The sequence below is a fragment of the Coregonus clupeaformis genome, chromosome 18 (assembly GCF_020615455.1).
Source record: "Coregonus clupeaformis isolate EN_2021a chromosome 18, ASM2061545v1, whole genome shotgun sequence".
Taxonomy (NCBI): Eukaryota; Metazoa; Chordata; class Actinopteri; order Salmoniformes; family Salmonidae; genus Coregonus; species Coregonus clupeaformis.
The window spans coordinates 48,124,839-48,150,890 of record NC_059209.1 but is presented as its reverse complement, the minus strand read 5'-3'; the positions used below and the strand labels follow the sequence as shown (position 1 = coordinate 48,150,890).

At 46.8% G+C, this 26,052-nt stretch overlaps 1 protein-coding gene across 2 annotated transcripts; it reads right to left on the bottom strand.

Annotated features, from left to right (window-relative positions):
• Positions 1-863: 863 nt before the first annotated feature.
• On the bottom strand, positions 864-19,165 carry LOC121530899 (phytanoyl-CoA hydroxylase-interacting protein-like). 2 transcript variants are annotated; one of them, XM_041836253.1, is made up of 5 exons: positions 18,944-19,165; positions 8,138-8,317; positions 6,528-6,702; positions 2,046-2,163; positions 864-1,946 (listed from the first exon to the last, which is right to left on the bottom strand). In XM_041836253.1, the coding sequence occupies exons 2-5, from the start codon at positions 8,303-8,305 to the stop codon at positions 1,403-1,405; spliced, it is 1,005 nt and encodes a 334-aa protein (XP_041692187.1). In that variant the 5' UTR covers positions 8,306-8,317; positions 18,944-19,165; the 3' UTR covers positions 864-1,402. The 2 variants fall into 2 exon arrangements, with proteins under 2 accessions (XP_041692187.1, XP_041692189.1); XM_041836255.1 differs by having other exon boundaries at positions 8,138-8,314.
• Between the last annotated feature and the right edge of the window lie 6,887 nt (positions 19,166-26,052).

The following is a 26,052-nucleotide window of genomic DNA, read 5'->3' as shown; positions in this document are numbered from 1 at the left end:
CAATATGGCTGGAGGGAAAGCCTGAGATTTTCTAGTCTTCTATACTTCTGTGTCAGTGTGCAGTGCAATTCCTCTCTGACCAAAACAGTGAGTGTTGAGTAACTGCCAGGTTTTCACCAAGAACTAGCGGGGAGATCTTAGGAAGGTGTTTTTAATGTTTTTTGTACACTCATGCTACACACAGCACAACTGCTGCTAAGACTTATGATTGCTAAATACTTCACAATTTAAACACTTTCCCCCCTTCCCCAAAACACTTGTAAATATTGGACTATAAATTGTGCGTTCCTGTATTATATTTAAGCTCAAACGTTTATTCTATTCTACTGAGCCATTTACTTTATGTGCTTATTCTTATATTTTATTATTTCTTATTGTTGTTGCATTGTCGAGAAGGAACCAGCAAGTAAGCATTTTGTTGGATGGTGTATGCCGTGTGTACCTACGACTAATAAAACTTGAAACTTGCGTCATGGAATACTTAAGTGGACCAATTTGATCCCTCAAAGGAGATGGTGAGCTAATCTTATCCCAGTATTGTACTCTAGTGCCTACATGACTAAATGCCTGGTATCAGACGCTATATGGATCAGGTATTGTTCCTGTGGTATTATCCTTCCATGGATCTCAACAGCCAGAGAGATCATATCATTACTTATCGACTAAAAGACAAAAGGAATGATGGCAGAGGCAAGCTGTGACTGGACATCCTGCCCACTCAGAATGGGTCCATGTGTACATGATTCACAGTTATTGTGTCACTCTGAAAATGGTTTAGCAATGTCTGATCAGAGTAATCATGACACATCTGTTGTGGGCATTGGTTTGGGGCATTCTCTTTTTGACCAAATGACATCCTACAATCAATTCAAATCTTTATTATTCACTTATCATATGCATTGACTAAATAACAATGTTTGAACGTTTTCAAATAGAAATTCAATTGACAGTGTGTTTCGAAGTACAAGAAATCTTGGAATCATCTAAGACCAACAGGTACTGTAAGGAGAAAACGGAACTATATATCATACGTAATGTTATTTGACAAATACAGTGTTACACAATGTGTTCATCACCGCTTCCTCCAGCAATGGAGGAGCTCAAACATATGGTCCTCTGCATCACACTGTAAGCCCATCATCTATAGTGCCTTTCTTTCAGTCCACGTGTCCTAAAGACACGTGATGATTGATGATACATGGAGATTTGGAATACTAGTAGCGAAGGAGAGGGGTGGGGCAGCCAGCATGCACATACCCCAAGAGATGGTCTATCCCAGTTGTGTTACTTTACCTTACACTACTAGATAGATTAAATCGCTCTGCCCATTCTCTACATCTGCAGCTATGACGACACACATCCTCACTGTTCTCTAAACCCTATGTCAGTCCAGTCCGTTCTCTCAGCGGCCCACACTGATGTTGCACACTTTGCAGCTTGGGTCCTTCTTGGCGTTGGCCGTGGTCTGACTCATCTGGTGGTGGCCACTGATCTTCACCACACTGCCCTGCTCCAGATGCATCGGCTCTGTGTACAGCACCTCCAGGATGACATCACTGGCATGGCAGAACAAGGGCTCTTCCCCTTGACTCTGGGGGGGAATGTATGTCAGGAAGGGGTTGGCAGTCAGGTCCAGCAGGGGGAGACTGCTACGGCAGAAGTTATCCCCCTCTGAGCCAGCAGGGGCCAGCACCAACACCACATAATGATAGGCTGTGTACATACAGTAGAAGTCAGCAAAGTAAAGATTAGTGTTGGGATTCAGCAGGTTCCCGGCCGGGATCTGGAAACGCAGGGGGCCGTAGGGGGAGTCGTTTGGAGGAAGACCTGTGTCAAACTCAGTGTTGCAGCTGAGGAAGACTCCCTGCAGTTTGCTGTTGATAGGAGAGCCATGGCTTCCACTATTGTCTTTCATGGCTGGGCGCATCAGACCCCCACACTCAGTTCTAAGAGAAGAGGAGAAACATTTGTTAGTTTTGTTATTGAACTTCACAGCACATCCCTATATACCTGTGTGTATTTACAGAGAATTGTGTGGCACTGACCTGACATATTGAAAGTACTCAGGGTGCTGGTTGCGATAGAATACAAAGAACTTTAGCAATCTTCCAGCAGAACCCTTCGCTTTGCCAAGGAGCTGTTTGAGGTGGTCCATGGCATAATCTGTGTCATACAACAACTGTCAGTTACGATGTTTCTTTTTTAAGGCATATTCAATTGAATCCATTCTCTAGAGCGGGTCATACTGTGTGTGTGTATATATACAGTACCAGTCAAAAGTTTGGACACACCTACTCATTCAAGGGTTTTTCTTTATTCTTACTATTTTCTACATTGTAGAATAATAGTGAAGACATCAAAACTATGAAATAACACATATGGAATCATGTAGTAACCAAAAAAGTGTTAAACAAATCAAAATATATTTTATATTTGAGATTCTTCAAAGTAGCCACCCTTTGCCTTGATGACAGCTTTGCACACTCTTGGCATTCTCTCAACCAGCTTCATGAGGTAGTCACCTGGAATAATTTCAATTAACAGGTGTGCCTTGATAAAAGTTAATTTGTGGAATTTCTTTCCTTCTTAATGCGTTTGAGCCAATCAGTTGTGTTGTGACAAGGTAGGGGTGATATACAAAAGATAGCCCGATTTGGTAAAATACCAAGTCCATATTATGGCCAGAACAGCTCAAATCAGCAAAGAGAAATGACACTCCATCATTACTTTAAGACATTAAGGTCAGTCAATACGGGAAATTTGCAGTCACAAAAACCACACGCTATGATGAAACTGGCTCTCATGAGGACCGCCACAGGAAAGGAAGACCCAGAGTTATCTCTGCTGCAGAGGATAAGTTCATTAGAGTTACCAGCCTCAGAAATTGCAGCCCAAGTAAATGCTTCACAGAGTTCAAGTAACAGACACATCTCAAGATCAACTGTTCAGAGGTGACTACGTGAATCAGGCCTTCATGGTCGAATTGCTTCAAAGAAACCACTGCTAAAGGACACCAATAAGAAGAAGAGACTTGCTTGGGCCAAGAAACACGAGCAACGGACATTAGATCAGTGGAAATCTGTCCTTTGGTCTGATGAGTCCAAATTTTAGATTTTTGGTTCCAACCGCCGTGTCTTTGTGAGACGCAGAGTAGGTAAACGGATGATCTCCACATGTGTGGTTCCCACCATGAAGCATGGAGGAGGAGGTGTGATGGTGTGGGGGTGCTTTGCTGGTGACACTGTCATTGATTTATTTAGAATTCAAGGCACACTTAACCAGCATGGCTACCACAGCATTCTGCAGCGATACGCCATCCCATCTGGTTTGCGCTTAGTGGGACTATCATTTGTTTTTCAACAGGACAATGACCCAACACACCTCCAGGCTGTGTAAGGGCTATTTTATCAAGAAGGAGAGTGATGGAGTGCTGCATCAGATGACCTGGCCTCCACAATCACCTGACCTCAACCCAATTGAGATGGTTTGGGGTGAGTTGGACCGCAGAGTGAAGGAAAAGCAGCCAACAAGTGCTCAGTATATGTGGGAACTACTTCATGACTGTTGGAAAAGCATTCCAGGTGAAGCTGGTTGAGAGAATGCCAAGAGTGTGCAAAGCTGTCATGAAGACAAAGGGTGGCTATTTGAAGAATCTCAAATATAAAATATATTTTGATTTGTTTAACACTTTTTTGGTTACTACATGATTTCATAGGTGTTATTTCATAGTTTTGATGTCTTCACTATTATTCTACAATGTAGAAAATAGTAAAAATTAAGAAAAACCCTTGAATGAGTAGGTTTGTCCAAACTTTTGACTGGTACTGTATATACACTGCTCAAAAAAATAAAGGGAACACTAAAATAACACATCCTAGATCTGAATGAATGAAATAATCTTATTAAATACTTTTTTCTTTACATAGTTGAATGTGCTGACAACAAAATCACACAAAAATTATCAATGGAAATCTAATTTATCAACCCATGGAGGTCTGGATTTGGAGTCACCCTCAAAATTAAAGTGGAAAACCACACTACAGGCTGATCCAACTTTGATATAATGTCCTTAAAACAAGTCAAAATGAGGCTCAGTAGTGTGTGTGGCCTCCACGTGCCTGTATGACCTCCCTACAACGCCTGGGCATGCTCCTGATGAGGTGGCGGATGGTCTCCTGAGGGATCTCCTCCCAGACCTGGACTAAAGCATCCGCCAACTCCTGGACAGTCTGTGGTGCAACGTGGCGTTGGTGGATGGAGCGAGACATGATGTCCCAGATGTGCTCAATTGGATTCAGGTCTGGGGAAGGGGTGGGCCAGTCCATAGCATCAATGCCTTCCTCTTGCAGGAACTGCTGACACACTCCAGCCACATGAGGTCTAGCATTGTCTTGCATTAGGAGGAACCCAGGGCCAACCACACCAGCATATGGTCTCACAAGGGGTCTGAGGATCTCATCTCGGTACCTAATGGCAGTCAGGCTACCTCTGGCGAGCACATGGAGGGCTGTGCGGCCCCCCAAAGAAATGCCACCCCACACCATGACTGACCCACCGCCAAACCGGTCATGCTGGAGGATGTTGCAGGCAGCAGAAGGTTCTCCACGGCATCTTCAGACTATGTCACGTCTGTCACATGTGCTCAGTGTGAACCTGTTTTCATCTGTGAAGAGCACAGGGCGCCAGTGGCGGATTTTCCAATCTTGGTGTTCTCTGGCAAATGCCAAACGTCCTGCACGGTGCTGGTCTGTAAGCACAACCCCCACCTGTGGACGTCGGGCCCTCATACCACCCTCATGGAGTCTGTTTCTGACCGTTTGAGCAGACACATGCACATTTGTGGCCTGCTGGAGGTCATTTTGCAGGGCTCTGGCAGTGCTCCTCCTGCTCCTCCTTGCACAAAGGCGGAGGTAGCAGTCCTGCTGCTGGGTTGTTCCTCCTACGGCCTCCTCCACGTCTCCTGATGTACTGGCCTGTCTCCTGGTAGCGCCTCCATGCTCTGGACACTACGCTGACAGACACTACGCTGACAGACACAGCAAACCTTCTTGCCACAGCTCACATTGATGTGCCATCCTGGATGAGCTGCACTACCTGAGCCACTTGTGTGGGTTGTAGACTCCGTCTCATGCTACCACTAGAGTGAAAGCACCGCCAGCATTCAAAAGTGACCAAAACATCAGCCAGGAAGCATAGGAACTGAGAAGTGGTCTGTGGTCACCACCTGCAAAACCAGTCCTTTATTGGGGGTGTCTTGCTAATTGCCTTTAATTTCCACCTGTTGTCTATTCCATTTGCACAACAGCATGTGAAATTTATTGTCAATCAGTGTTGCTTCCTAAGTGGACAGTTTGATTTCACAGAAGTGTGATTGACTTGGAGTTACATTGTGTTGTTTAAGTGTTCCCTTTATTTTTTTGAGCAGTGTATATGGAACTCAGTCGGGGTCTCAACTTACTATTGAGAGTAAGACTAGTAGAATACACCATATGCAATTTCTAAATTTGGTTGTGCATCAGCAGTTTTTCTCTTGTTATGTCAGGCACTGATAGTCACTCAATTAGCCATGTCAGCTAACAATTTTTAGATTGGTAGTTAGTCTAGCCAGCTATCTAAACTTGTAGTAATAATGGCCAAATACCGACCAGTCACTCAGGGCCTGTGCCCATGGGCCCTGACCTCCAGGGGGCCCCCATTGATTTTGTTAGTCATTCTCACTCGGATCATATTTTTCTTTGTTTCACCCTTATTTTACCAGGTAAGTTGACTGAGAACACTTTCCCCATTTACAGCAACGTCTTGGGGAATAGTTACAGGGCAGAGGAGGGGAGATGAATGAGCCAATTGGAAGCTGGGGATGATTAGGTGGCCATGATTGTATGAGGGCCATATTGGGAATTTAGCCAGGACACCGAGGTTAACACCCCTAGTCTTACAGAAGTACCATGGGATCATTATTGACCACAGAGAGTCAGGACACCCATTTAAAGTCCCATCCAAAGATGGCACCCTACACAGGGCATTGCCGTGGGGCATTGGAATATTATTTTTTTGACCAGAGAAAAGAGTGCCTCCTACTGGCCCTCGAACACCACTTCCAGCAGCATCTGGTCTCCGATCCAGGACCAACCCTGCTTAGCTTCAGAAGCAATCCATCAGTGGGATGTAGGGTGGTATGCTGCTGGATAAACATGGCAAAAGTCATTACAAAATGTGTAGAATTGCAGGAAATTTGCTTTAAAAGAGCAAAAGGTTATCTCCACCCCATGGTAAAAATGGGTAGAATTGCAGGAAATTAGCTGTAAAACTGCAAAAGTTCCCTCCCGTCCCATGGCAAAATGTTTTTTTCTCTTCATCGTCAAGGTGGGGGGCCCCCCAACCAATGCTCGCTTAGGGCCCCTTAAAGGCTAGAGCCGGCCCTGTGTACTTCTATAAAAATAATAATAGATGTATTTTATATAATGCTTTTCATGCCAAGTACAATCTCAAAGCCACTTTAAAAACTAAAAAACTCAACTTAAACATACCCCCTGTGCAGAACTCGACCACCCTGCTCCATTCAGACACCAGGTACTCTCCGTCTACCTGTCTTACTGCTGTCTGCACAGCAACACAGTACTCTGTCCGCGGGCTCAGGAACCAATGGCCTCTCACTGCCATAGGTAAAGGCACCGCCTTCGCCACCAGTTTGGTGGGCACATCCTGATGGTTGAAACATGGATACATGTTAATTCAAGAGACTCATTAGATGAATTACTAGAATACAGCAATTAATTGCTAAAAAGGCAATTTTCGGTAAGATCAAAATGTTTATTATGTAATCAGACTCATGAATTGTACATTTCTGCAACATATTCTGGTACAAACTGGTCTAGCTAAGCTGCTGTATATCCAACCAAATGACTGGCTTTGTTTTGGCCAGGGCCTCTAAGACGCAACAAGCTCAGAACTAATTGCAACAAGCTCAGAGGGGCCACATATCCATGGCAACCACCCTGGTGCAAATTTGTTTGTGTCACTTTGATTCCCGAGCGATAGAAACACGCTTTCAATCAAGTACAACTCTGCACAGCTCTGTACAACAGAAGTCAGGAGCTTTTGTAAAGGCTGAGGGGAGAATAAGAAGAAAGTGTATTCAGCACAGAACAATTCCAGGACACTAACTGATCAGAAATGAAGAAAAATGAATACCTTGCATTGCTGACTCAAATGTGTTAAATAGGGAAAGGACTTTTGAGATATAAATTACATTAATAGAGAACCGTACCAAATTAGGTAATCCAGTATCTAAAATGTGGATAGATTAGATGTAGAGGTAAGTAAGCTTCAGAAGCACCCATTGGGGATGACTGAGCATGACATCTTTCATTTCAATCATTAAAATTCTCCCTCTGTCACAAGATAAGAGATAACCTCAAATAATAGTCCTAGGTCCTTCCAACAGTGAGGCGTGAATCTGCTGTAGTGTATAATTTCTGTCTGTTAGGAAGGATCCCATTGTAAATAACGGTCACTTCATTTTCTATTTCAATCATTCTTGTATTTCAAATAATGATTGCAATTAGCTAAGCCTATATTTTTTGACCCCCAACATGATGTTGAGAAAATAAAATGAAGAAATGATGGGTAGTATACAATAAATCAGTTCAGTGATTGGTGTGGAATAAAATCACAGTTCATAGTGAAGAAAACAAAGCTGCAGTTTTCAGGCTTTGTCAGTTTTTAGCCATTGAAGAGGAAAGAAATGTGCCAATGAGTTGCTTGCCCGAAGCTGTTTTGCAGCACACAATTCTCACGCTCTTGCACTGGAAGTGACTGAAATGGCACTACCACTGGTCTCTGGGTTGTAACTGCTGCAGTGCAGTGTCAGATACACTTACCACCAGGTTTTGATCTACTAAACAACACAGTATCTATAGAACTATAGCTCTGCATAGACACTGTCTCATGCAAGGCCATCTCGGGTTATATCAAAACATATCACATCACATGTTGCAGTGAAATGTCTATTATTGGAAAACAGGATGGAATGAAGTGCAAAACATGGATCTAGACAGTGGGAGTCATAGTCATTGAGTCAAGGGGGAAGGATGGGGGGGCCTGGGGAGGTTTTATGAGGGAGAAAAGTCAGACAGACCCTGTGCTTGAAGCGGTTGGGATCCCCGCCCTCCTTGCGGCTCAGGTCTATGAAGAAGTGTGTGGTCTTGGCAGTATCCTCAGGGGTCATGTCCCAGGCGATGCGGAAGGAGTCGCAGGTCACCTCACAGATCTGGATATTATGGGGGGTGGAAAGGGCCGTCTCCATGGTTGTTAGCTGCTGAACGAGAAGAAAAAGGAGATCAGATGGGATCAGATTGTAACATTGTAATAAAGACTTCTAGGTACAGGACTGAGAACATTTTATAGAATAAAATAACCTCCAGTGAAATAGTTACGTTGCAATATTTTCCCATGTCCAATCTCAATTCCTTCCTTGCAAGCTATTTTTGATAATTCTAAATCCATTGTGACTTTAAGTACTAATCAATTAAACAAGATTGGATGTATTGACTGTTGGATTAGTTACACTTTCTCAACTCCCTGCTCATGCATGGGAGAGTGTAGAGGGCTGGGACAAATACTCTGCTATAACACCAAGATGGGAAAAGATTAGACAACAATGACACTGCCAGCTACGGTTAATGCCTCAGACCAAATTCAATGAACCTTTAGTCAGGGGACCTGTCTGTGGGCACAACTCTTCTCCACTTCCTTATTTGCTGCCCTTCTCTCTCCTCCCACCCTCACTCTCGCTCACCCTCCACTGGCTTTTCCTTCATCATAACAAACAACCCTATACCGTATTTTACGCCCACAGCCACTTGACTGGTCTCTGCAGGTTCCCCTTATTTCATAATCCACCAACAGCAGTCGCCTGGCAACCCGGCAGCATTGGCTACCATGTTCAAGCCTCTAGCTTCACATCACCTAATTTACCTCATCTGCAAATCTAAGGAAAGGGTCCTACAGTCAGAGCTTAAAGGTCCAATGCAGCCGTTTTTTAATATCAATATCAAATTCTTTCTGGGTAACAATTAAGTGGTCAAAATGGTCAAAAAGAAGAAGAAAAATTGCTTCTTAGCTAAGATCAATTTCTTAAGCAAGAATTTGGCAAGGACTGTCTGGGAGTGGTCTGGGGAGGGGGGAATGGAAAACTAGCTGTTATTGGCAGAGAGGTTTGGAACTCTCTTTCTTATAGGTCTATTGACTAATTTACCTCCTGGTGATGTCGCCAGGCAGGCCAAAACTCCATCCCACCAAAGCAGGCCAAAACTCCATCCCACAAAAACAGGCTGAAATTTCAGGCAGTCTTTTTAAACAGCTCTTACACTAATAGGGTATTATCATCATTTGGCATTCAGGCCAAAGAGTTCCATCAGACCAGAGAATCTTGTTTCTCATGGTCTGAGAGTCCTTTAGGTGCCTTTTGGCAAACTCCAAGCGGGTTGTCGTGCCTTTTACTGAGGAGTGGCTTCCGTCTGGCCACTCTACCATAAAGGCCTGATTGGTGGAGTGCTGCAGAGATGGTTGTCTTTCTGGAAGGTTCTCCCATCTCCACAGAGGAACTCTGGAGCTCTGTCAGAGTGACCATCGGGTTCTTGGTGACCTCCCTGACCAAGGCCCTTCTCCCCCGATTGCTCAGTTTGGCCGGGCAGCCAACTCTAGGAAGAGTCTTGGTAGTTCCAAACTTCTTCCATTTAAGAATGTTTCAGACAGATGTTTCACCTAGTCGGCTCAGGGATTAGAACCAGCGACCTTTCGGTTACTGGCACAACGCTCTTAACCACTACGCTACCTGCCGCCCCCTTGGTGACCTTCAATGCTGCAGACATTTTTTGGTACCCTTCCCCAGATCTGTGCCTCGACACAATCCTGTCTCGGAGCTCTACGGACAATTCCTTCGACCTCATGGCTTGTTTTTTGCTCGGACATGCACTGTCAACTGTGGGACCTTATATAGACAGGTGTGTGCCTTTCCAAATCATGTCCAATCAATTGAATTTACCACAGGTGGACTCCAATCAAGTTGTAGAAACATATCAAGGATGATCAATGGAAACAGGATGCACCTGAGCTCAATTTGGAGTCTCATACCAAAGGGTCTGAATACTTATGTAAATAAGGTATTTTTGTTTTTAATTTTTAATAAAGGTGAAAACATTTCTAAAAACCAATTTTCGCTCTGTCATTATGGGGTATTGTGTGTAGGTATGGCCTCCCGAGTGGCGCAGTGGTCTAAGGCACTGCATCGCAGTGCTAGCTGTGCCACTAGCTGTGCTCCCATGGGGCGGCGCACAATTGGCCCAGCGTTGTCCAGGGTAGGGGAGGGAATGGCCGGCAGGGATGTAGCTCAGTTGGTAGAGCATGGTGTTTGCAACGCCAGGGTTGTGGGTTCGATTCCCACGGGGGGCCAGTATGAAACAATAAAATTATGTATGCCCTCACTAACTATAAGTCGCTCTGGATAAGAGAGTCTGCTAAATGACACAAAAAAACAAAAATATATATAACTTGATTTTTTTTTTTTAAGGTTGATAATGACATTTTTTTATTTAATCAATTTAAGAATAAGGCTGTAACGTAACAAAATGTGGAAAAAGGCAAGGGGTCTGAATACTTTCCTAATGTACTGTATAAAACAGGAAAATCACGTTTTTGACTGCGCTGGGCCTTTAACAGAACTTCTAAGTAAAATTGAATTTAACTTTCCTTAAATTGGACGTCATCTTTGATTTAATTTATTTCCAATTGTGCTCAGAGCACTATGAAAGCTGAGTAAGCAGAAGGAGTGCAGCTCAGGGGATATGGCATCTGAAGTGTTGGAAGAAATAGAAAAACAGAGAATTGACAGCATAAGGTTATCTATGGTCATATTTATTTATTGGGCCATTACAGCCAGAGGATCCAGGCTGGTGCACATATCCTTGAAGACTGGAGTGTGTGTAATCTGTGGGTCAGCCTATTGTGTTTGATTAGCTGTCACATTCCCTCTCCTGAATTGATGATGCCATTGATGTGCCTTCCAGGGTAAAAACAATTATCTTCCTCTCCGGTCCTGGCTGTTGTGTGTATGAAAGACAGGCAGGGAAGGTATCAACTTGTCTACTCCACTCTACTGGCTTCTCTTCAGTTGCATGTTTTCACCCTCTCAGTAATTCCTGAGAGGAATGATCATTATATAATTATAGAAATGTTAATGTCTCCTCGCCAGGAGAGGTAGTAATCACTGTATGGAATCCTTGACCTGGGGAAAGGTTATTGGGTTTCATGTATGTTCCCGAGTGGTCTTTGAACTAGCCTTTGATGTTATTACGTTCTATGCGGACCTAGCAGTTGGATTAAATATGAATCATCGAAATGAGAAGTTGTTCGGCTCATCTTTATATCCATGCCTTACACTTAGAATATAATGTATCTTTTTTTTTTTATATCTCTGTCATCCTTCTTTACCTTCCATGCCCTATTTTTCTCCCATCTCATAATGCCAATAGCTTTATACAACACAACATATGGCCCATTTCCTTGATTATAAGAACAAACACACATAACATGTGCTGTAACAGTAAGATGCCCAGCATTATGCTGCTAGCAATAAACAGTAATAGTACAGACAGTATCTATGTTATATTGTGTGCTATTTGTTTATTAGTGAGAGTGGATGTTACAGTGAGTGGATGGTGGAGAGACTGAGTGTGTGGTTTACAGTATGTGAGGTTGGCTGTGTCACACATGGGTGAACATACTGCCTGGTACTGTAGTGCATCTGCTTACCTAGGGCTGTGGCAGTCATGACATTTTGTCAGCCGGTTATTGTCATGCAAATGGCTGCTGGTGTCATGGTAATTACCTGTGAATTAACATAAACACCTATAGCATCTCCAGGCCTCCATGCATACAAGCCACATACAAGCCTCTGATGTGCGCTTTTGGAACATGTACATTTTAAAAAGTAGAATAAATCAATTGAATACACACCATCACATTAAATGTATTTCAGAAGAACAGAATATGAGTTGGCCTACTGTAGCCTATGTTATCTGGCAATGCGCCATGCCATAGGCTGTAGGCTTGTTCATTTAGCAGACAAGATATGATTATAAGTCCTGTACCATTATTTTACTGTATATTATATGATTTTATAGTAAGAAGAATATAGTTGAACTTAGCTGAATAAAATAGAAAGGATATTTTCCCCATTATGGAGCGAGTGCTTATATGAAGCCGCTAGGTTGAGCATAAACCTGTTAATTTGAAACAGGTCCTATAAACTAGATTTAGAGTTATTTGGCAACTTTAGTTGTGAATGATACAAACCATAGAATGCTTTAGAAATCAAAAGATATATTGGCTGCATGATGCGACTAGGCTATTGCTGATTTGAGAAAGTCGCAAAAAAAGCTTGTGCTCTGTTACTTGCCTCAGGGTGCACATGCTGTTCTCTGATCAAGTGATGATATTTTCACCCATCAGACTATTGTCAATTTAATCTTGTCTTTACTAATATGTAAAATTAGTTTAGATTTAGAATGGCCCATTATCAAATGGGCCAGAACAGGGGCAAGAGGAAAAAGACATGTCATCCATATGCACTTGAATAGCGAATGGAGGCCTCTTTCCCGCTGGTTCATTTCACTCATGTCAGGTAAGCTACTCCAGTTATTTCGCTGCGCGACGGGTGATATTCCTTCTAAACTCTGTATGCCATCGGCTCTCCAACCATGTTCCTGCAGCTACCCAGTGCTTCATTTGGGATACCAAGTGAAATCATATTGGGAACATCAATAGTAACATGTTTTCACAATGAAACATATTTCATTAAACTGTTGACAGCCCCTCGCACTGCGTGCTGGAGAAAGGAATGAAGGAGAGAGGGGAGGAGATGGAAACGAACAGTGGTGAGATATTCTGTAGCTAAAGGTCAGCCTATTAATTATGAAAATATAAAAAATACCCTATTACTAGGCTATTCAAAATCAAATACAAATTCACTATAATTGTAGGCTCTCTCTGAATTTGTTTAATTTAAGCTAGACCAATTGTGTACCAAATATATCTTAAATAAGTATTTTTTTCTGCCATGTATAATATGCTGTAGGCTATGTATTGTATAAAGGCAGAATCATTAATTTTAAATCTGGGGGGGTTTTGGGCTTGGGCTCATATTTATGGCCTATACATTTGCATAAGCTCTAATATGCACATGGTTGTTTTGAATTAATCATCACGTTAGAAAGCACTGTCCATTTAGTTGTGTTAGGCTTTGAAACAACATCCACAACTACTATGTTTTCCACTCAGTTTCAACCTGTTTTAAAATTGATCAATCACAGTGAGGATGAGTTTTAAAAGCACATACTGTTTTGATAATAATTGGTGTGATTTTCGATTGCATTTGCATTGATGTCAGAGTTGTTAATGGGACAATAGGGCCCTGAGTACCAGGCCATTAGTGACCTGACTATCATAGCCTATGTATTATATAATTAATGGTTGGGTACTACTAACACATGTACAGAGTTAATAAGAGATTACCATGACTCATGACTGCCGGTGTGGCGGTAATATGGTCACCGCAACAGCCCTATGTGTACCAGAGGAAGCTGGTTGGAGGAGCTATAGGAGGACGGACTCATTGTAATGGCTGGAATGGAATACATGTAACGGAGTCAAACGTGATTTCCATATGTTTGATGTGTTTGATACCGTACCTTTTATTCCATTCCCGTATTTACAATGTGCCTGTCCTCCTATAGCTCCTCTGACCTGCCCCCTCTACTGCGTACTGTATGTAGTCTGGAGAGGAGTTGTGTACTGGTCCACCTCATGATGGACATGCTGCAGCGCGGCAGCTCATTAAAGCCACAGAGCTGTGAAATGTGTGAGCTAGCTCGTTCACACCAGGGATGGGGGAGCTGACTGTGGCACCACACACATTCCCTCCCTGGGTCTCCTGTGTTACCCAGCTGCTGCCTGCCTGTCTACTCCGCTCCCTCTCTTCACACACACAGAATTTAGGGCAAGAGGAGATTCTCATAGGGAAACCATCAAAGCCTCCTCATTTCCAGTCGTGCTTGCTCCACTTTCTGACTGAATATGTCTGAACACAGTTCAAATGCAAGTCCCCCACATCATTTAAATAGTCCTCCCTATGCTCTTAATTATATATCAGTGTGCTAAATAGAGAGAGAGAATTCATGCCACTGTCTACTCCCTATCTAATTGCCCATAATCAGCTAATTAGATCTGTAAGAAAACACACTATTGAGCTATGGGCTAAAGCAATTGAATATAAATATTTCTAATCTTGCCTCTGATCTTTGATAGTAACACATTTTACAGTTTGACTCATATATTTGTTTGTTATGTAAATCTGTGATGTGTTCACAGTGGGAACCGTGAAGGGCATATTACTAATTCTTATTCTCCAGTGATCTAGAACTCTGATACATACATTATCACGGTGCTGTGACAGTGTGGTGATGAATGCTGCTGCATACACCAATAACGAATAGTGTACACACAGAAAGCAGCTCCTGTAGCTCAGTTGGTAGAGCATGGCACTTGCAATGCCAGGGTTGTGGGTTCGATTCCCACGGGGGGCCAGTATGAAAAATGTATGCACTCACTAACTGTAAGTCGCTCTGGATAAGAGCGTCTGCTAAATGACTAAAATCTAGTCTAATCAAAGGCTTCATTTACACAGGCAGCCCAATTCTGATCTTTTTTTCACTAATTGGTCTTTTGACCAATCAGATCAGCACTGAAAAAGAGCTGCTGTGAAAAGATCTGATGTGATTGGTGAAAAGACCAATTAGTGGAAAAAATATCAGAATTGGCCTGCCTTTGATATCTTTCTACTAGAGTAGTGGGTATCAGGTGCATATATAAGACAAGTTAAAAGTCATGGGATGCGTCCTATAAGGGGGAGGGTCATACATATGTGACAGTCAGTTGACTGAGGTTGAGGAAGTGAAGCGATAGAGAGGCAAGTTTAGCATGCCTTCAAAACAATAAAATTGTATTGGTCACATACACGTGTTTACCAGATGTTATTGCGGGTGTAGCGAAATGCTTGTGTTTCTAGCTCCGACAGTGCAGTAATATCTAACAAGTAATATCTAACAATTTCACAACATATACCCAATACACACAAATCTAAGTAAAGCAATGGAATTAAGAATATATAAATACATGGACAAGCAATGTCAGAGTGGCATAGACTAAGATACAGTAGAATAGTATATAATACAGTATATACATATGAGATGAGTAATGCAAGATATGTAAACATTATTAAAGTGACTAGTGTTCCATTTATTAAAGTGGCCAGTGATTTCTAATCTATGTATATAGGCAGCAGCCTCTAATGTGCTGGTGAAGGCTATTTAACAGTCTGATGGCATTGAGATAGAAGCTGTTTTTCAGTCTCTCGGTCCAAGCTTTGATGCACCTGTACTGACCTCGCCTTCTGGATGATTGTCACGATCGTCAGGGAGAGACCAATGCGCAGCGTTGAAGGTGAACATATCTATATTTATTTAATGATCACACGATCAAAACAACAAACGAAAACGTGACGTCTACGGTTTAAACACAAACCAACACGAACAAGAAACCACAAACACAAAGTGAAAGACAGACAGTTAAATATGGCTCCCAATCAGAGACAACCAGCTGACACTCGTTGCCTCTGATTGGGAGTCACTCAGGCCAACATAGATAGACAACGACTAGAACCTAAACAAAATAAACACCCTGGCTCAACATACGAGAGTCCCCAGAGCCAGGGCGTGACAGTACCCCCCCCAAAGGCGCGGACTCCGACCGCGCCAACCAACCACAACAGGGGAGGGACCGGGTGGGCACTCCGCCTCGGCGGCGGATCCGGCTCCGGACATGACCCAGGCACGGGTTGTGCTGGACTGACGACGCGCACCCCTGGCTTGGTGCGTGGAGGAGGAACGGGCCTTACCAGGCTGACGACGCACACCGTAGGCTTGGTGCGTGGAGCAGGGACAGGCCGGACTGGGCTGACGAAGCACACCACTGACTTGGTGCGGGGAGCAGGAACGGGCCGAGCCGGGCTGACGAAGCGCACCCCTGACTTGGTGCGGGGAGCAGGAATGGGCCTTACCAGGCTGACGACGCACACCGTAGGCTTGGTGCGTGGAGCAGGGACAGGCCGGACCGGGCTGACGAAGCGCACCCCTGACTTGGTGCGGGGAGCAGGAATGGGCCGGACCGGGCTGACGAAGCGCACCCCTGACTTGGTGCGGGGAGCAGGAATGGGCCGGACCGGGCTGACGACGCGCACCACTGACTTGGTGCGGGGAGCAGGAATGGGCCGGACCGGGCTGACGACGCCGCACCACTGACTTGGTGCGGGGAGCAGGAATGGGCCGGACCGGGCTGACGACGCGCACCACTGACTTGGTGCGGGGAGCAGGAACGGGCCGCGCCGGGCTGACGAAACGCACCACTGACTTGGTGGGAGTGGCAGGAACAGGCCGGACCGTACTGGGAACACACACCACTGGCCCTACGTGGGGATCAGGAACAGGCCGGACCGGACTGGCAACACACGCCAGTACCTCTCGCCGTGCCTCTACAACCTCCTTCCCCCTGGTGACCAGTGACTCCCGTAACCTGGCGGCCTCCTCTGCCAACCCGCTGGACCGCTCTATCGCGGCCTCCTGGTGCCCCGACGTCGTGAGCCCCCCCCTAAAAACATTTCTGGGGGGTCTCTCCTCCCCGTGGGCCAGGCCTCCATCGTTCTCGCCCAACTCTCGCTCCTCTGTCTCCAACTCCCGCCATTCAGCTCCTCAATGGGCTTGACCCAGTCGAAGCTCTTCCTCAACTGGTCCCAAGTCCACCCTCTCTGCTCCTCACTAGGCTTGACCCAGTCGAGGTTGCCACGGAGATCTGCTAGCGATGGCTCCTGGACACGCTGCTTGGTCTGGTTTTGGTGGTTTCTTCTGTCACGATCGTCAGGGAGAGACCAATGCGCAGCGTTGAAGGTGAACATATCTATATTTATTTAATGATCACACGATCAAAACAACAAACGAAAACGTGACGTCTACGGTTTAAACACAAACCAACACGAACAAGAAACCACAAACACAAAGTGAAAGACAGACAGTTAAATATGGCTCCCAATCAGAGACAACCAGCTGACACTCGTTGCCTCTGATTGGGAGTCACTCAGGCCAACATAGATAGACAACGACTAGAACCTAAACAAAATAAACACCCTGGCTCAACATACGAGAGTCCCCAGAGCCAGGGCGTGACAATGATAGTGGGGTGAACAGGCAGTGGCTCGGGTGGTTGTTGTCCTTGATTATCTTTTTGGCCTTCCTGTGACATCGGGTGCTGTAGGTGTACTGGAGGGCTGGTAGTTTGCTCCCGGTGATGTGTTGGGCAGACCGCACCACCCTCTGGAGAGCCCTGCGGTTGTGGGCGGTGTGGTTGCCGTACCAGGCGGTGATACAGCCCGACAGGATGCTCTCAATTGTGCATCTGTAAAAGTTTGTGAGGGTTTTAGATGCCAAGCCAAATTTCTTCAGCCTCCTGATGTTGAAGAGGCGCTGTTGCGCCTTCTTCACCACACTGTCTGTGTGGGTGGACCATTTCAGTTTGTCAGTGATGTGTACGCCGAGGAACTTGAAGCTTTCCACCTTCTCCACTGCGGTCCCGTCGATATGGATAAGGGGGTGCTCCCTCTGCTGTTTCCTGAAGTCCACGATCATCTCCTTTGTTTTGTTGATGTTGAGTGAGAGGTTATTTTCCTGGCACCACACTCCCAGAGCCCTCACCTCCTCCTTGTAGGCTGTCTCGTCATTGTTGGTAATCAAGCCTACTACTGTTGTGTCATCTGCAAACTTGATGATTGAGTTGGAGGCGTGCTTGGCCACGCAGTCATGGGTGAACAGGGAGTACAGGAGGGGGCTGAGCACGCACCCTTGTGGGGCCCCAGTGTTGAGGATCAGCGAAGTGGAGGTGTTGTTTCCTACCTTCACCACCTGGGGGCGGCCTTTCAGGAAGTCCAGGACCCAGTTGCACAGGGCGGGGCTCAGACCCAGGGCCTCGAGCTTAATGATGAGCTTGGAGGGTACTATGCAGTGTGCAGTGTGATGGCGATTGCATCGTCTGTGGATCTATTGGGGCGGTAAGCAAATTGAAGTGGGTCTAGGAGCCTTCTGCTCCGGATCAGGTCATGGTAGAGGGGCTGTATGATCTCAAATTAATTGTATCCTCTGTCTACACCATGTGGTCTACTCTACACTGAATCACTGTGTGGCAATCATTGTGTGGTAATTGTGGTAATCATTATGCTATCAACAAAAAGGATCCTATTTACACAATGGTGCTTGTAATCTCTCAAAGCTTGTTTGTGATTGTGACATATTTCAGCCAGGTTATTAATAACACTGTCAGTCATAGACAGATCTCTACTCATGGGCTGATGATAATCACTGCATTGGGGCAAATTCTAAATGCCTGTACCACAGCTGAGACTCTAAATAGTTTATTACAAGATCATTGACGTGACATTATAATGCACTAACAGCAAAAACACTGACTATATCCAAGATCTGCCTGATAGCATAATATGAGCATTCTTTCTACCTCAATAATAAGACATTTAAACAAGCATTCTAACACTAAGCACACTAACATTATCAGTGGATCAATGTATCTACAGTACATAGTGTCAAACAGTAACTGGAGAATCCCCTGGTAATAAGCATGGAAAAAAGAGCGTGCAATTTCCAGCATTTAAACAAACAAACTGTAATCCTGTTTACTGTGGCTCAACAATAGGTGTTGTTTACCTTCTGAACACTTGATGCATTAAGAGACTGACCTGAAGAGAATTCAGAGGGAAATATAGCCTTACCTCCGTGCGGTGGGTGAGTGTCTATGCAAAAGATGCAATTGGTCCTTAACCAGAGAAGATGATTGCAGAAATCTATTCTATCGTACCCCTTTATTTTCTTCTGCAGTCGTTGATAGATTCCCCCAGGAAAACCGACTAGGAAGTAAAATGAACACTCTCTCCTTTTCTCTTACTCTCACTTGATCTTCCTCTACTCTCCCTCTCTTTCTCTCTCTCTCCCTCTCTCTCATTCTCTCTCTCTACCACACACGCTCCCTCCCTCTCTCTCTTTGTCTCTCCTCCTCTAGCTTGGTTCTGAGAAGGATGTTTACTGGACTGCTGTACAGCTACATCGCCTAAAGTGGAACAACTGCTGATGCTGAGAACACAAACAAGAGATTTGCAACTGAGGTGCATGAGCAATTGTGATAAGCCATTCACCGACATCAGCACCAACTTGCTGACAAATGGCAACGCAATTACACATCACTGACGAGCATTCCTCTAATGGGACAGGGACAGCAGCTTTACGTAGCTGACAGTAGCTGACAGAGAAATCATCCGACATCCTACTACACGGACTCATACTGTATATCAGATGATGCCAGGAGGGGATGGTGGGGGTGCTGAGGATGCATGTAGTCCAGTGCTTAAGCTCGTAGTTACACCAAATGCTACACCATATGGGCATCCACCCTTGGCAATCCATGGGACAGCAAGAGACTGCTACTGATGTGTAGACAGCCTTAGGTGAGGTGATTCAGTGCATGTTGTACATTCATAAAAGCTGTTCATCCTCTCTAGGGCATTGGTGACTAAAATCTCTTGTTTGCTGGATCATTGTCTTTATTTAAAGATACATTCTCTGTGATTTCCCAGGACTGGACTGTGTGAGTTATCACCTAGCACCAGGGCTCTTTTATAGGGCTGGCCAGCCACAGCTCACTGATTCCATCAAAATGCAATCATTCATCATTAGACATTCCAGCCATGCAAGGGCAAGATGGAGATTTTTCAATAAAGTCATTTTCATGCAAATTTTTTCATTGAGAAATACTGTACCAAACATCTTAGTTAGATGTACAATTGTGCGACTATGATCTCCTCGGCAAAAACGTCAAAATGAATGACACATTTCTTAAGTCATCTTAATTAGATTAATTCTGACTATTTTGAGGAAGTGTATACTGGCTATGGCGTCTCAAAATGGACAAACTGTAGGCCTAATATTGCGCTTTTTTCTCGTTTTCCAAGCAAAGGTCTTAAGGGAGTATGCGAGCACACTCGTTCGGTTCGCCTAGCCGACTTCGGCTTGCCACCAGCCGAACTGAAGCATGCTGCAAATGTTGCAGGCTTGTTAGGCTATTATTATGTTTTCATGCAATTCCTGAACAATATAAAAATAATACATCCAATAACAAACAAATTGTTAATTTATAAATAGTATGTTGATCTATGGCTTTGTAAATGTACATATGTTTTCTGTATTCAAATAGGCTTACCAAACTCAAATCCTGCCCACAAAAAGAGAGACCATGCTATTGAAAGCACTGGCGCTTCTAGTACAGAGAGCGTGAAAAGAGTGACGGTAGGGAACAAGAGTAATGATGTATTGGAGTAGAAAGTTGTGATGGTGTTTGATGTCACCACAGGGCCGCATCTACACCCTATCCGATTAACCAATTACGTAAAGAAAGAGATAGGTGAAGTAAAACTTGCCCGGTTCATTGGAAATGGTAGACTGCTAATATTCTGTGCTAGCCATGCTCAGATTCTTCAAATGGAAACTCTCAATGGGAAGAAGATCAAAAGCCATGTTCCTGAAGCTTATGCTAAATTGAGGGGAGTCATTTCTGGTGTCCCACTATTTATGTCCATAGATGATATTAAATAAAATGTGAAGGGAGGCATAGTGATCAGTAGGAAAGAAGGTCAAAATAATTAAAGTGTCACGGATTCTGCCGAGGCTGCTCCTCCTCCTTGCTCGGGCAGGCTTCGGCGTTCGTCGTCCCCGGAGTACTAGCTACCACCGTTGGATGTTTCGATGTTTGTTTGGTTTGGTCTGTCTGTTGCACCTGTGTCCGTTTGTGTCTAATTATGTGTCCTATAAGTTTTCTGCTTTGTGTATGTGAGTTTGTGTGTTGTTGTCCGCCTGTCCGTTGATGTCAGAGTTTTGTGCTCATTTAGTTAGTGTTTTACGCACTGCTTGCGTAATCGCTCGCCTCCAGTCTTTGAGGCCCGTTTATTTTTGTATTGTATATTTGACTAGTAAAGTCTGTTTGACTGAGCTTCTGTGTCCTGCGCCTGACTCCGACACCGCATCCACATCAGCCACATTGACAGAACAACACACCGCTCATGGAGTCAGCAGGAGCAGCGGCGGCACCCAAGTCGCTGGAGGATCGGATCAGCGAGCAAGACGCCATGATCCGGCAACTCGGGTCCGCCATGAATGAGGTGACGAACACTCTGCGCCGATTGGTAACTAGAGAGGTGCCCACACCTCCGCCCACCTTACCATCACCATCGGCCAGTCCTCCCATCCCAGCACCGGAACCCAGTGGAATTCGGCTCTCGCTCCCGAGGGCGTATGATGGCACCGCAGCCGGGTGTCAGGGGTTCCTCCTGCAGGTGGAACTCTACCTGGCCACCATACACCCGGCGCCCTCGGGATACGAGAGCGTCTCCGCCCTCATCTCCTGTCTCTCCGGCAAGGCGTTGGAGTGGGCCAACGCCGAATGGAGGGGAATAGACGCCACCACCATCACCTACGCGGAGTTCTCCCGCCGCTTCAGGGCAGTTTTCGACCATCCACCTGAGGGGAAAGCGGCGGGGGAGCGTCTGTTCCACCTCCGACAGGGGAAGAGGAGCGCACAGGAGTTCGCCCTGGAGTTCCGGACTCTAGCGGCGGATGCAGGGTGGAATGAGAGGGCCCTCATCAACCACTATCGATGCAGTCTTAGTGAGGACGTTCGTCGTGAGCTGGCCTGCAGGGACACCAACCTATCTTTCGACCAGTTGGTGGACATGTCCATCCATCTCGATACCCTGCTGGCTACCCGCAGACGTCCCGAATGGGGGTCGTCCATTCCATCCTCCAGCACCTCCGAGCCGATCCCTATGGAGCTCGGGGGTGCTGGCGCTAGAGAGAGGAGGAGAGAGAACCCGAGGGAAGCCGTCCCCTGCACCAACTGTGGCCGTGGAGGGCACACTGCGGCTAGGTGCTGGGGAGGGTCTCCAGGGAGAGGGAACAACAGGTCACGCACTGGGGAGTCATTTCAGGTGAGTAGGCGCCCCACTTACCCAGAGCTCTCTGTTGTTCACATGTGTATACCTGTAAGATTTCCACAGGTGGCACCTCATTCCCAGCATAAGGCGCTAGTCGATTCAGGCGCAGCTGGGAATTTTGTTGATCGTAAATGTTGTTTAAGGTTAGGGATTCCCCTCCTGCCTGTTGATGCTCCCTTCCCTGTCCATGCCCTAGATAGCCGGCCGCTGGGATCGGGGTTGATTAGAGAAGTCACAGCACCACTTAAGATGAATACGCAGGGGGGTCATGAGGAGACCATTCAGTAATATCTGATCGACTCTCCTGCGTATCCCGTGGTGCTGGGGCTTCCCTGGTTAATCGCCCATGATCCTACCATTTCGTGGCAACAGAGGGCTCTCATGGAGTGGTCTGCCCAGTGTGTAGGGAGATGTCTAGGTGTTTCCGTGGGGGCAACCTCGGTGGAGAGTCCGAACCAAGTGCCCGCAATGCACATTCCCCCTGAGTATGAGGATTTAGCACTCGTGTTCAGCAAAACAAGGGCGACACGGTTGCCACCTCATAGACAGGGGGATTGTGCGATAGACTTCCAAACAGGAGCAGCACTCCCGCGGAGCCATGTGTATCCTCTGTCTCAAGAGGAGACAGCGGCTATGGAGACTTACATAGCCGAGTCCTTGAGACAGGGATACATACGGACCTCCACTTCCCCGGTGTCCTCGAGTTTCTTCTTTGTGAAGAAGAAGGATGGGGGTTTGCGCCCGAGCCGAGCATGTAGCCCTGGTGCGCCGAGTGTTGGGGAGGCTGTTGGAGCATGACTTGTATGTCAAGGCAGAGAAATGTTTGTTTTTCCAGGAGTCCATCTCCTTTTTGGGTTATCTGTTGTCCGCGTCAGGGGTGAAGATTGAGGTTGACCGTGTGTCTGCCATGCGTAATTGGCAAACTCCAACCACTGTTAAAGAGGTGCAGCAGTTTTTGGGTTTTGCTAATTACTACCGGAGGTTTATCCAGGGCTTTGGACAGGTGGCAGCTCCCATTACGTCCCTGCTGAAGGGGGGTCCGGTGCATTTGCAGTGGTCAGCTAAAGCGGATAGGGCATTTGTTAAACTGAAGAACCTGTTCACTTCGGCTCCGGTGCTGGCGCATCCGGACCCCGCTTTACCATTCCAAGTAGAGGTGGACGCGTCAGAGGCCGGTATTGGGGCAGTACTGTCGCAACGGTCCGGCACGCCACCTAAACTCCGCCCCTGTGCGTTCTATTCTAAGAAGCTCAGCCCGGCGGAGCGAAATTATGACGTAGGGGACAGGGAGCTGTTAGCCGTGGTTCAGGCCCTAAAGGTGTGGAGGCATTGGCTTGAGGGGGCTCAACACACTTTCCTCATTCTGACTGACCACCGTAACCTGGAGTACATCCGGGCAGCTAGGAGATTAAACCCTCGTCAGGCTAGGTGGAATATGTTTCTAACCCGGTTCATTTTTAAAATAACGTACATCCCAGGGTCCCAGAACGGTAAGGCAGACGCCCTGTCCCGGCGGTATGACACAGAGGAGAGGTCCATTGAGCCCACTCCCATACTGCCGGAGTCTTGTCTGGTGGCTCCGGTGGTGTGGGAGGTTGATGCGGAGATCGAGCGGGCGTTACGTACCGACCCTACTCCCCCAGAGTGTCCTGTGGGGCGGACGTACGTTCCGCTCGAGGTTCGTGATCGGCTTATTTATTGGGCTCATACGTCACCCTCCTCTGGACATCCAGGTATTGGCCGGACAGTGCACTGCCTTAGCGTGAAATACTGGTGGCCAACGTTAGCTAGGGATGTGAGGGTTTATGTCTCCTCCTGCTCGGTGTGCGCCCAGTGTAAGGCGTCTAGACACCTGCCCAGGGGGAAGTTACATCCCCTGCCCGTTCCACAACGACCATGGTCTCACCTCTCGGTGGACTTTGTGACCGACCTTCCCCCCTCCCAGGGGAATACCACCATTTTGGTCGTTGTGGATCGGTTTTCTAAGGCCTGTCGTCTCCTCCCAATGCCGGGTCTCCCTACTGCCCTACAGACCGCTGAGGCACTATTTACCCACGTCTTCCGGCACTACGGGGTTCCCGAGGATATAGTGTCTGACCGAGGTCCCCAGTTCACCTCCAGAGTCTGGAGGGCGTTCATGGAACGCTTGGGGGTCTCAGTGAGCCTTACCTCGGGTTACCACCCAGAGAGCAATGGGCAGGTAGAACGAGTTAACCAGGATGTGGGTAGGTTTCTGAGGTCCTATTGCCAGGGCCAGCCGGAGGAGTGGTCAAGGTATATCCCCTGGGCAGAGATGGCACAGAACTCTCTCCGCCACTCCTCCACCAATCTAACCCCTTTCCAGTGTGTGTTAGGGTATCAGCCGGTTCTGACACCATGGCACCAGAGCCAGATCGAGGTTCCTGCGGTGGATGAGTGGGTTCGGCGCTCGGAGGAGACGTGGAACGCTGCACACGTCCATCTGCAGCGGGCCATCCGTCGACAGAAGGCGAGCGCCGATCTCCACCGCAGTGAGGGCCCGGTGTACGCACCGGGAGATCGAGTCTGGCTCTCGACTCGAAACCTGCCCCTCCGCCTGCCCTGCCGGAAGCTGGGTCGGCGGTTTGTGGGGCCTTTTAAAGTCCTGAGGAGATTGAACGAGGTGTGTTACAGGTTACAACTGCCTATTGATTATAAGAATATTAACCCCTCGTTCCATGTGTCTCTTCTCAGGCCGGTGGTAGCTGGTCCACTCCAGGAAGGTGAGATAGGAGAGACCCACCCGCCCCCACTGGACATCGAGGGAGCTCCGGCGTACACGGTCCATACCATCTTGGATTCGAGACGTCGGATGGGGGGTCTCCAGTATCTCGTGGAGTGGTAGGGGTACGGCCCGGAGGAACGGTGCTGGGTGCCTAGGAGGGATATCCTAGATCCATCCCTCCTGACTGAGTTCCACCGTGGTCATCCCACGCGCCCTGCTCCGCGTCCTCCTGGTCGTCCCCGAGGCCAGGGTCGGCGCACGGCTGGAGCCGCGCGTCAAGGGGGGGTACTGTCACGGATTCTGCAGAGGCTGCTCCTCCTCCTTGCTCGGGCAGGCTTCGGCGTTCGTCGTCCCCGGAGTACTAGCTACCACTGTTGGATGTTTCGATGTTTGTTTGGTTTGGTCTGTCTGTTGCACCTGTGTCCGTTTGTGTCTAATTATGTGTCCTATAAGTTTTCTGCTTTGTGTATGTGAGTTTGTGTGTTGTTGTCCGCCTGTCCGTTGATGTCAGAGTTTTGTGCTCATTTAGTTAGTGTTTTACGCACTGCTTGCGTAATCGCTCGCCTCCAGTGTTTGAGGCCCGTTTATTTTTGTATTGTATATTTGACTAGTAAAGTCTGTTTGACTGAGCTTCTGTGTCCTGCGCCTGACTCTGACACCGCATCCACATCAGCCACATTGACAGAACAACACACCGCTCATGGAGTCAGCAGGAGCAGCGGCGGCACCCAAGTCGCTGGAGGATCGGATCAGCGAGCAAGACGCCATGATCCGGCAACTCGGGTCCGCCATGAATGAGGTGATGAACACTCTGCGCCGATTGGTAACTAGAGAGGTGCCCACACCTCCGCCCACCTTACCATCACCATCGGCCAGTCCTCCCATCCCAGCACCGGAACCCAGTGGAATTCGGCTCTCGCTCCCGAGGGCGTATGATGGCACCGCAGCCGGGTGTCAGGGGTTCCTCCTGCAGGTGGAACTCTACCTGGCCACCATACACCCGGCGCCCTCGGGATACGAGAGCGTCTCCGCCCTCATCTCCTGTCTCTCCGGCAAGGCGTTGGAGTGGGCCAACGCCGAATGGAGGGGAATAGACGCC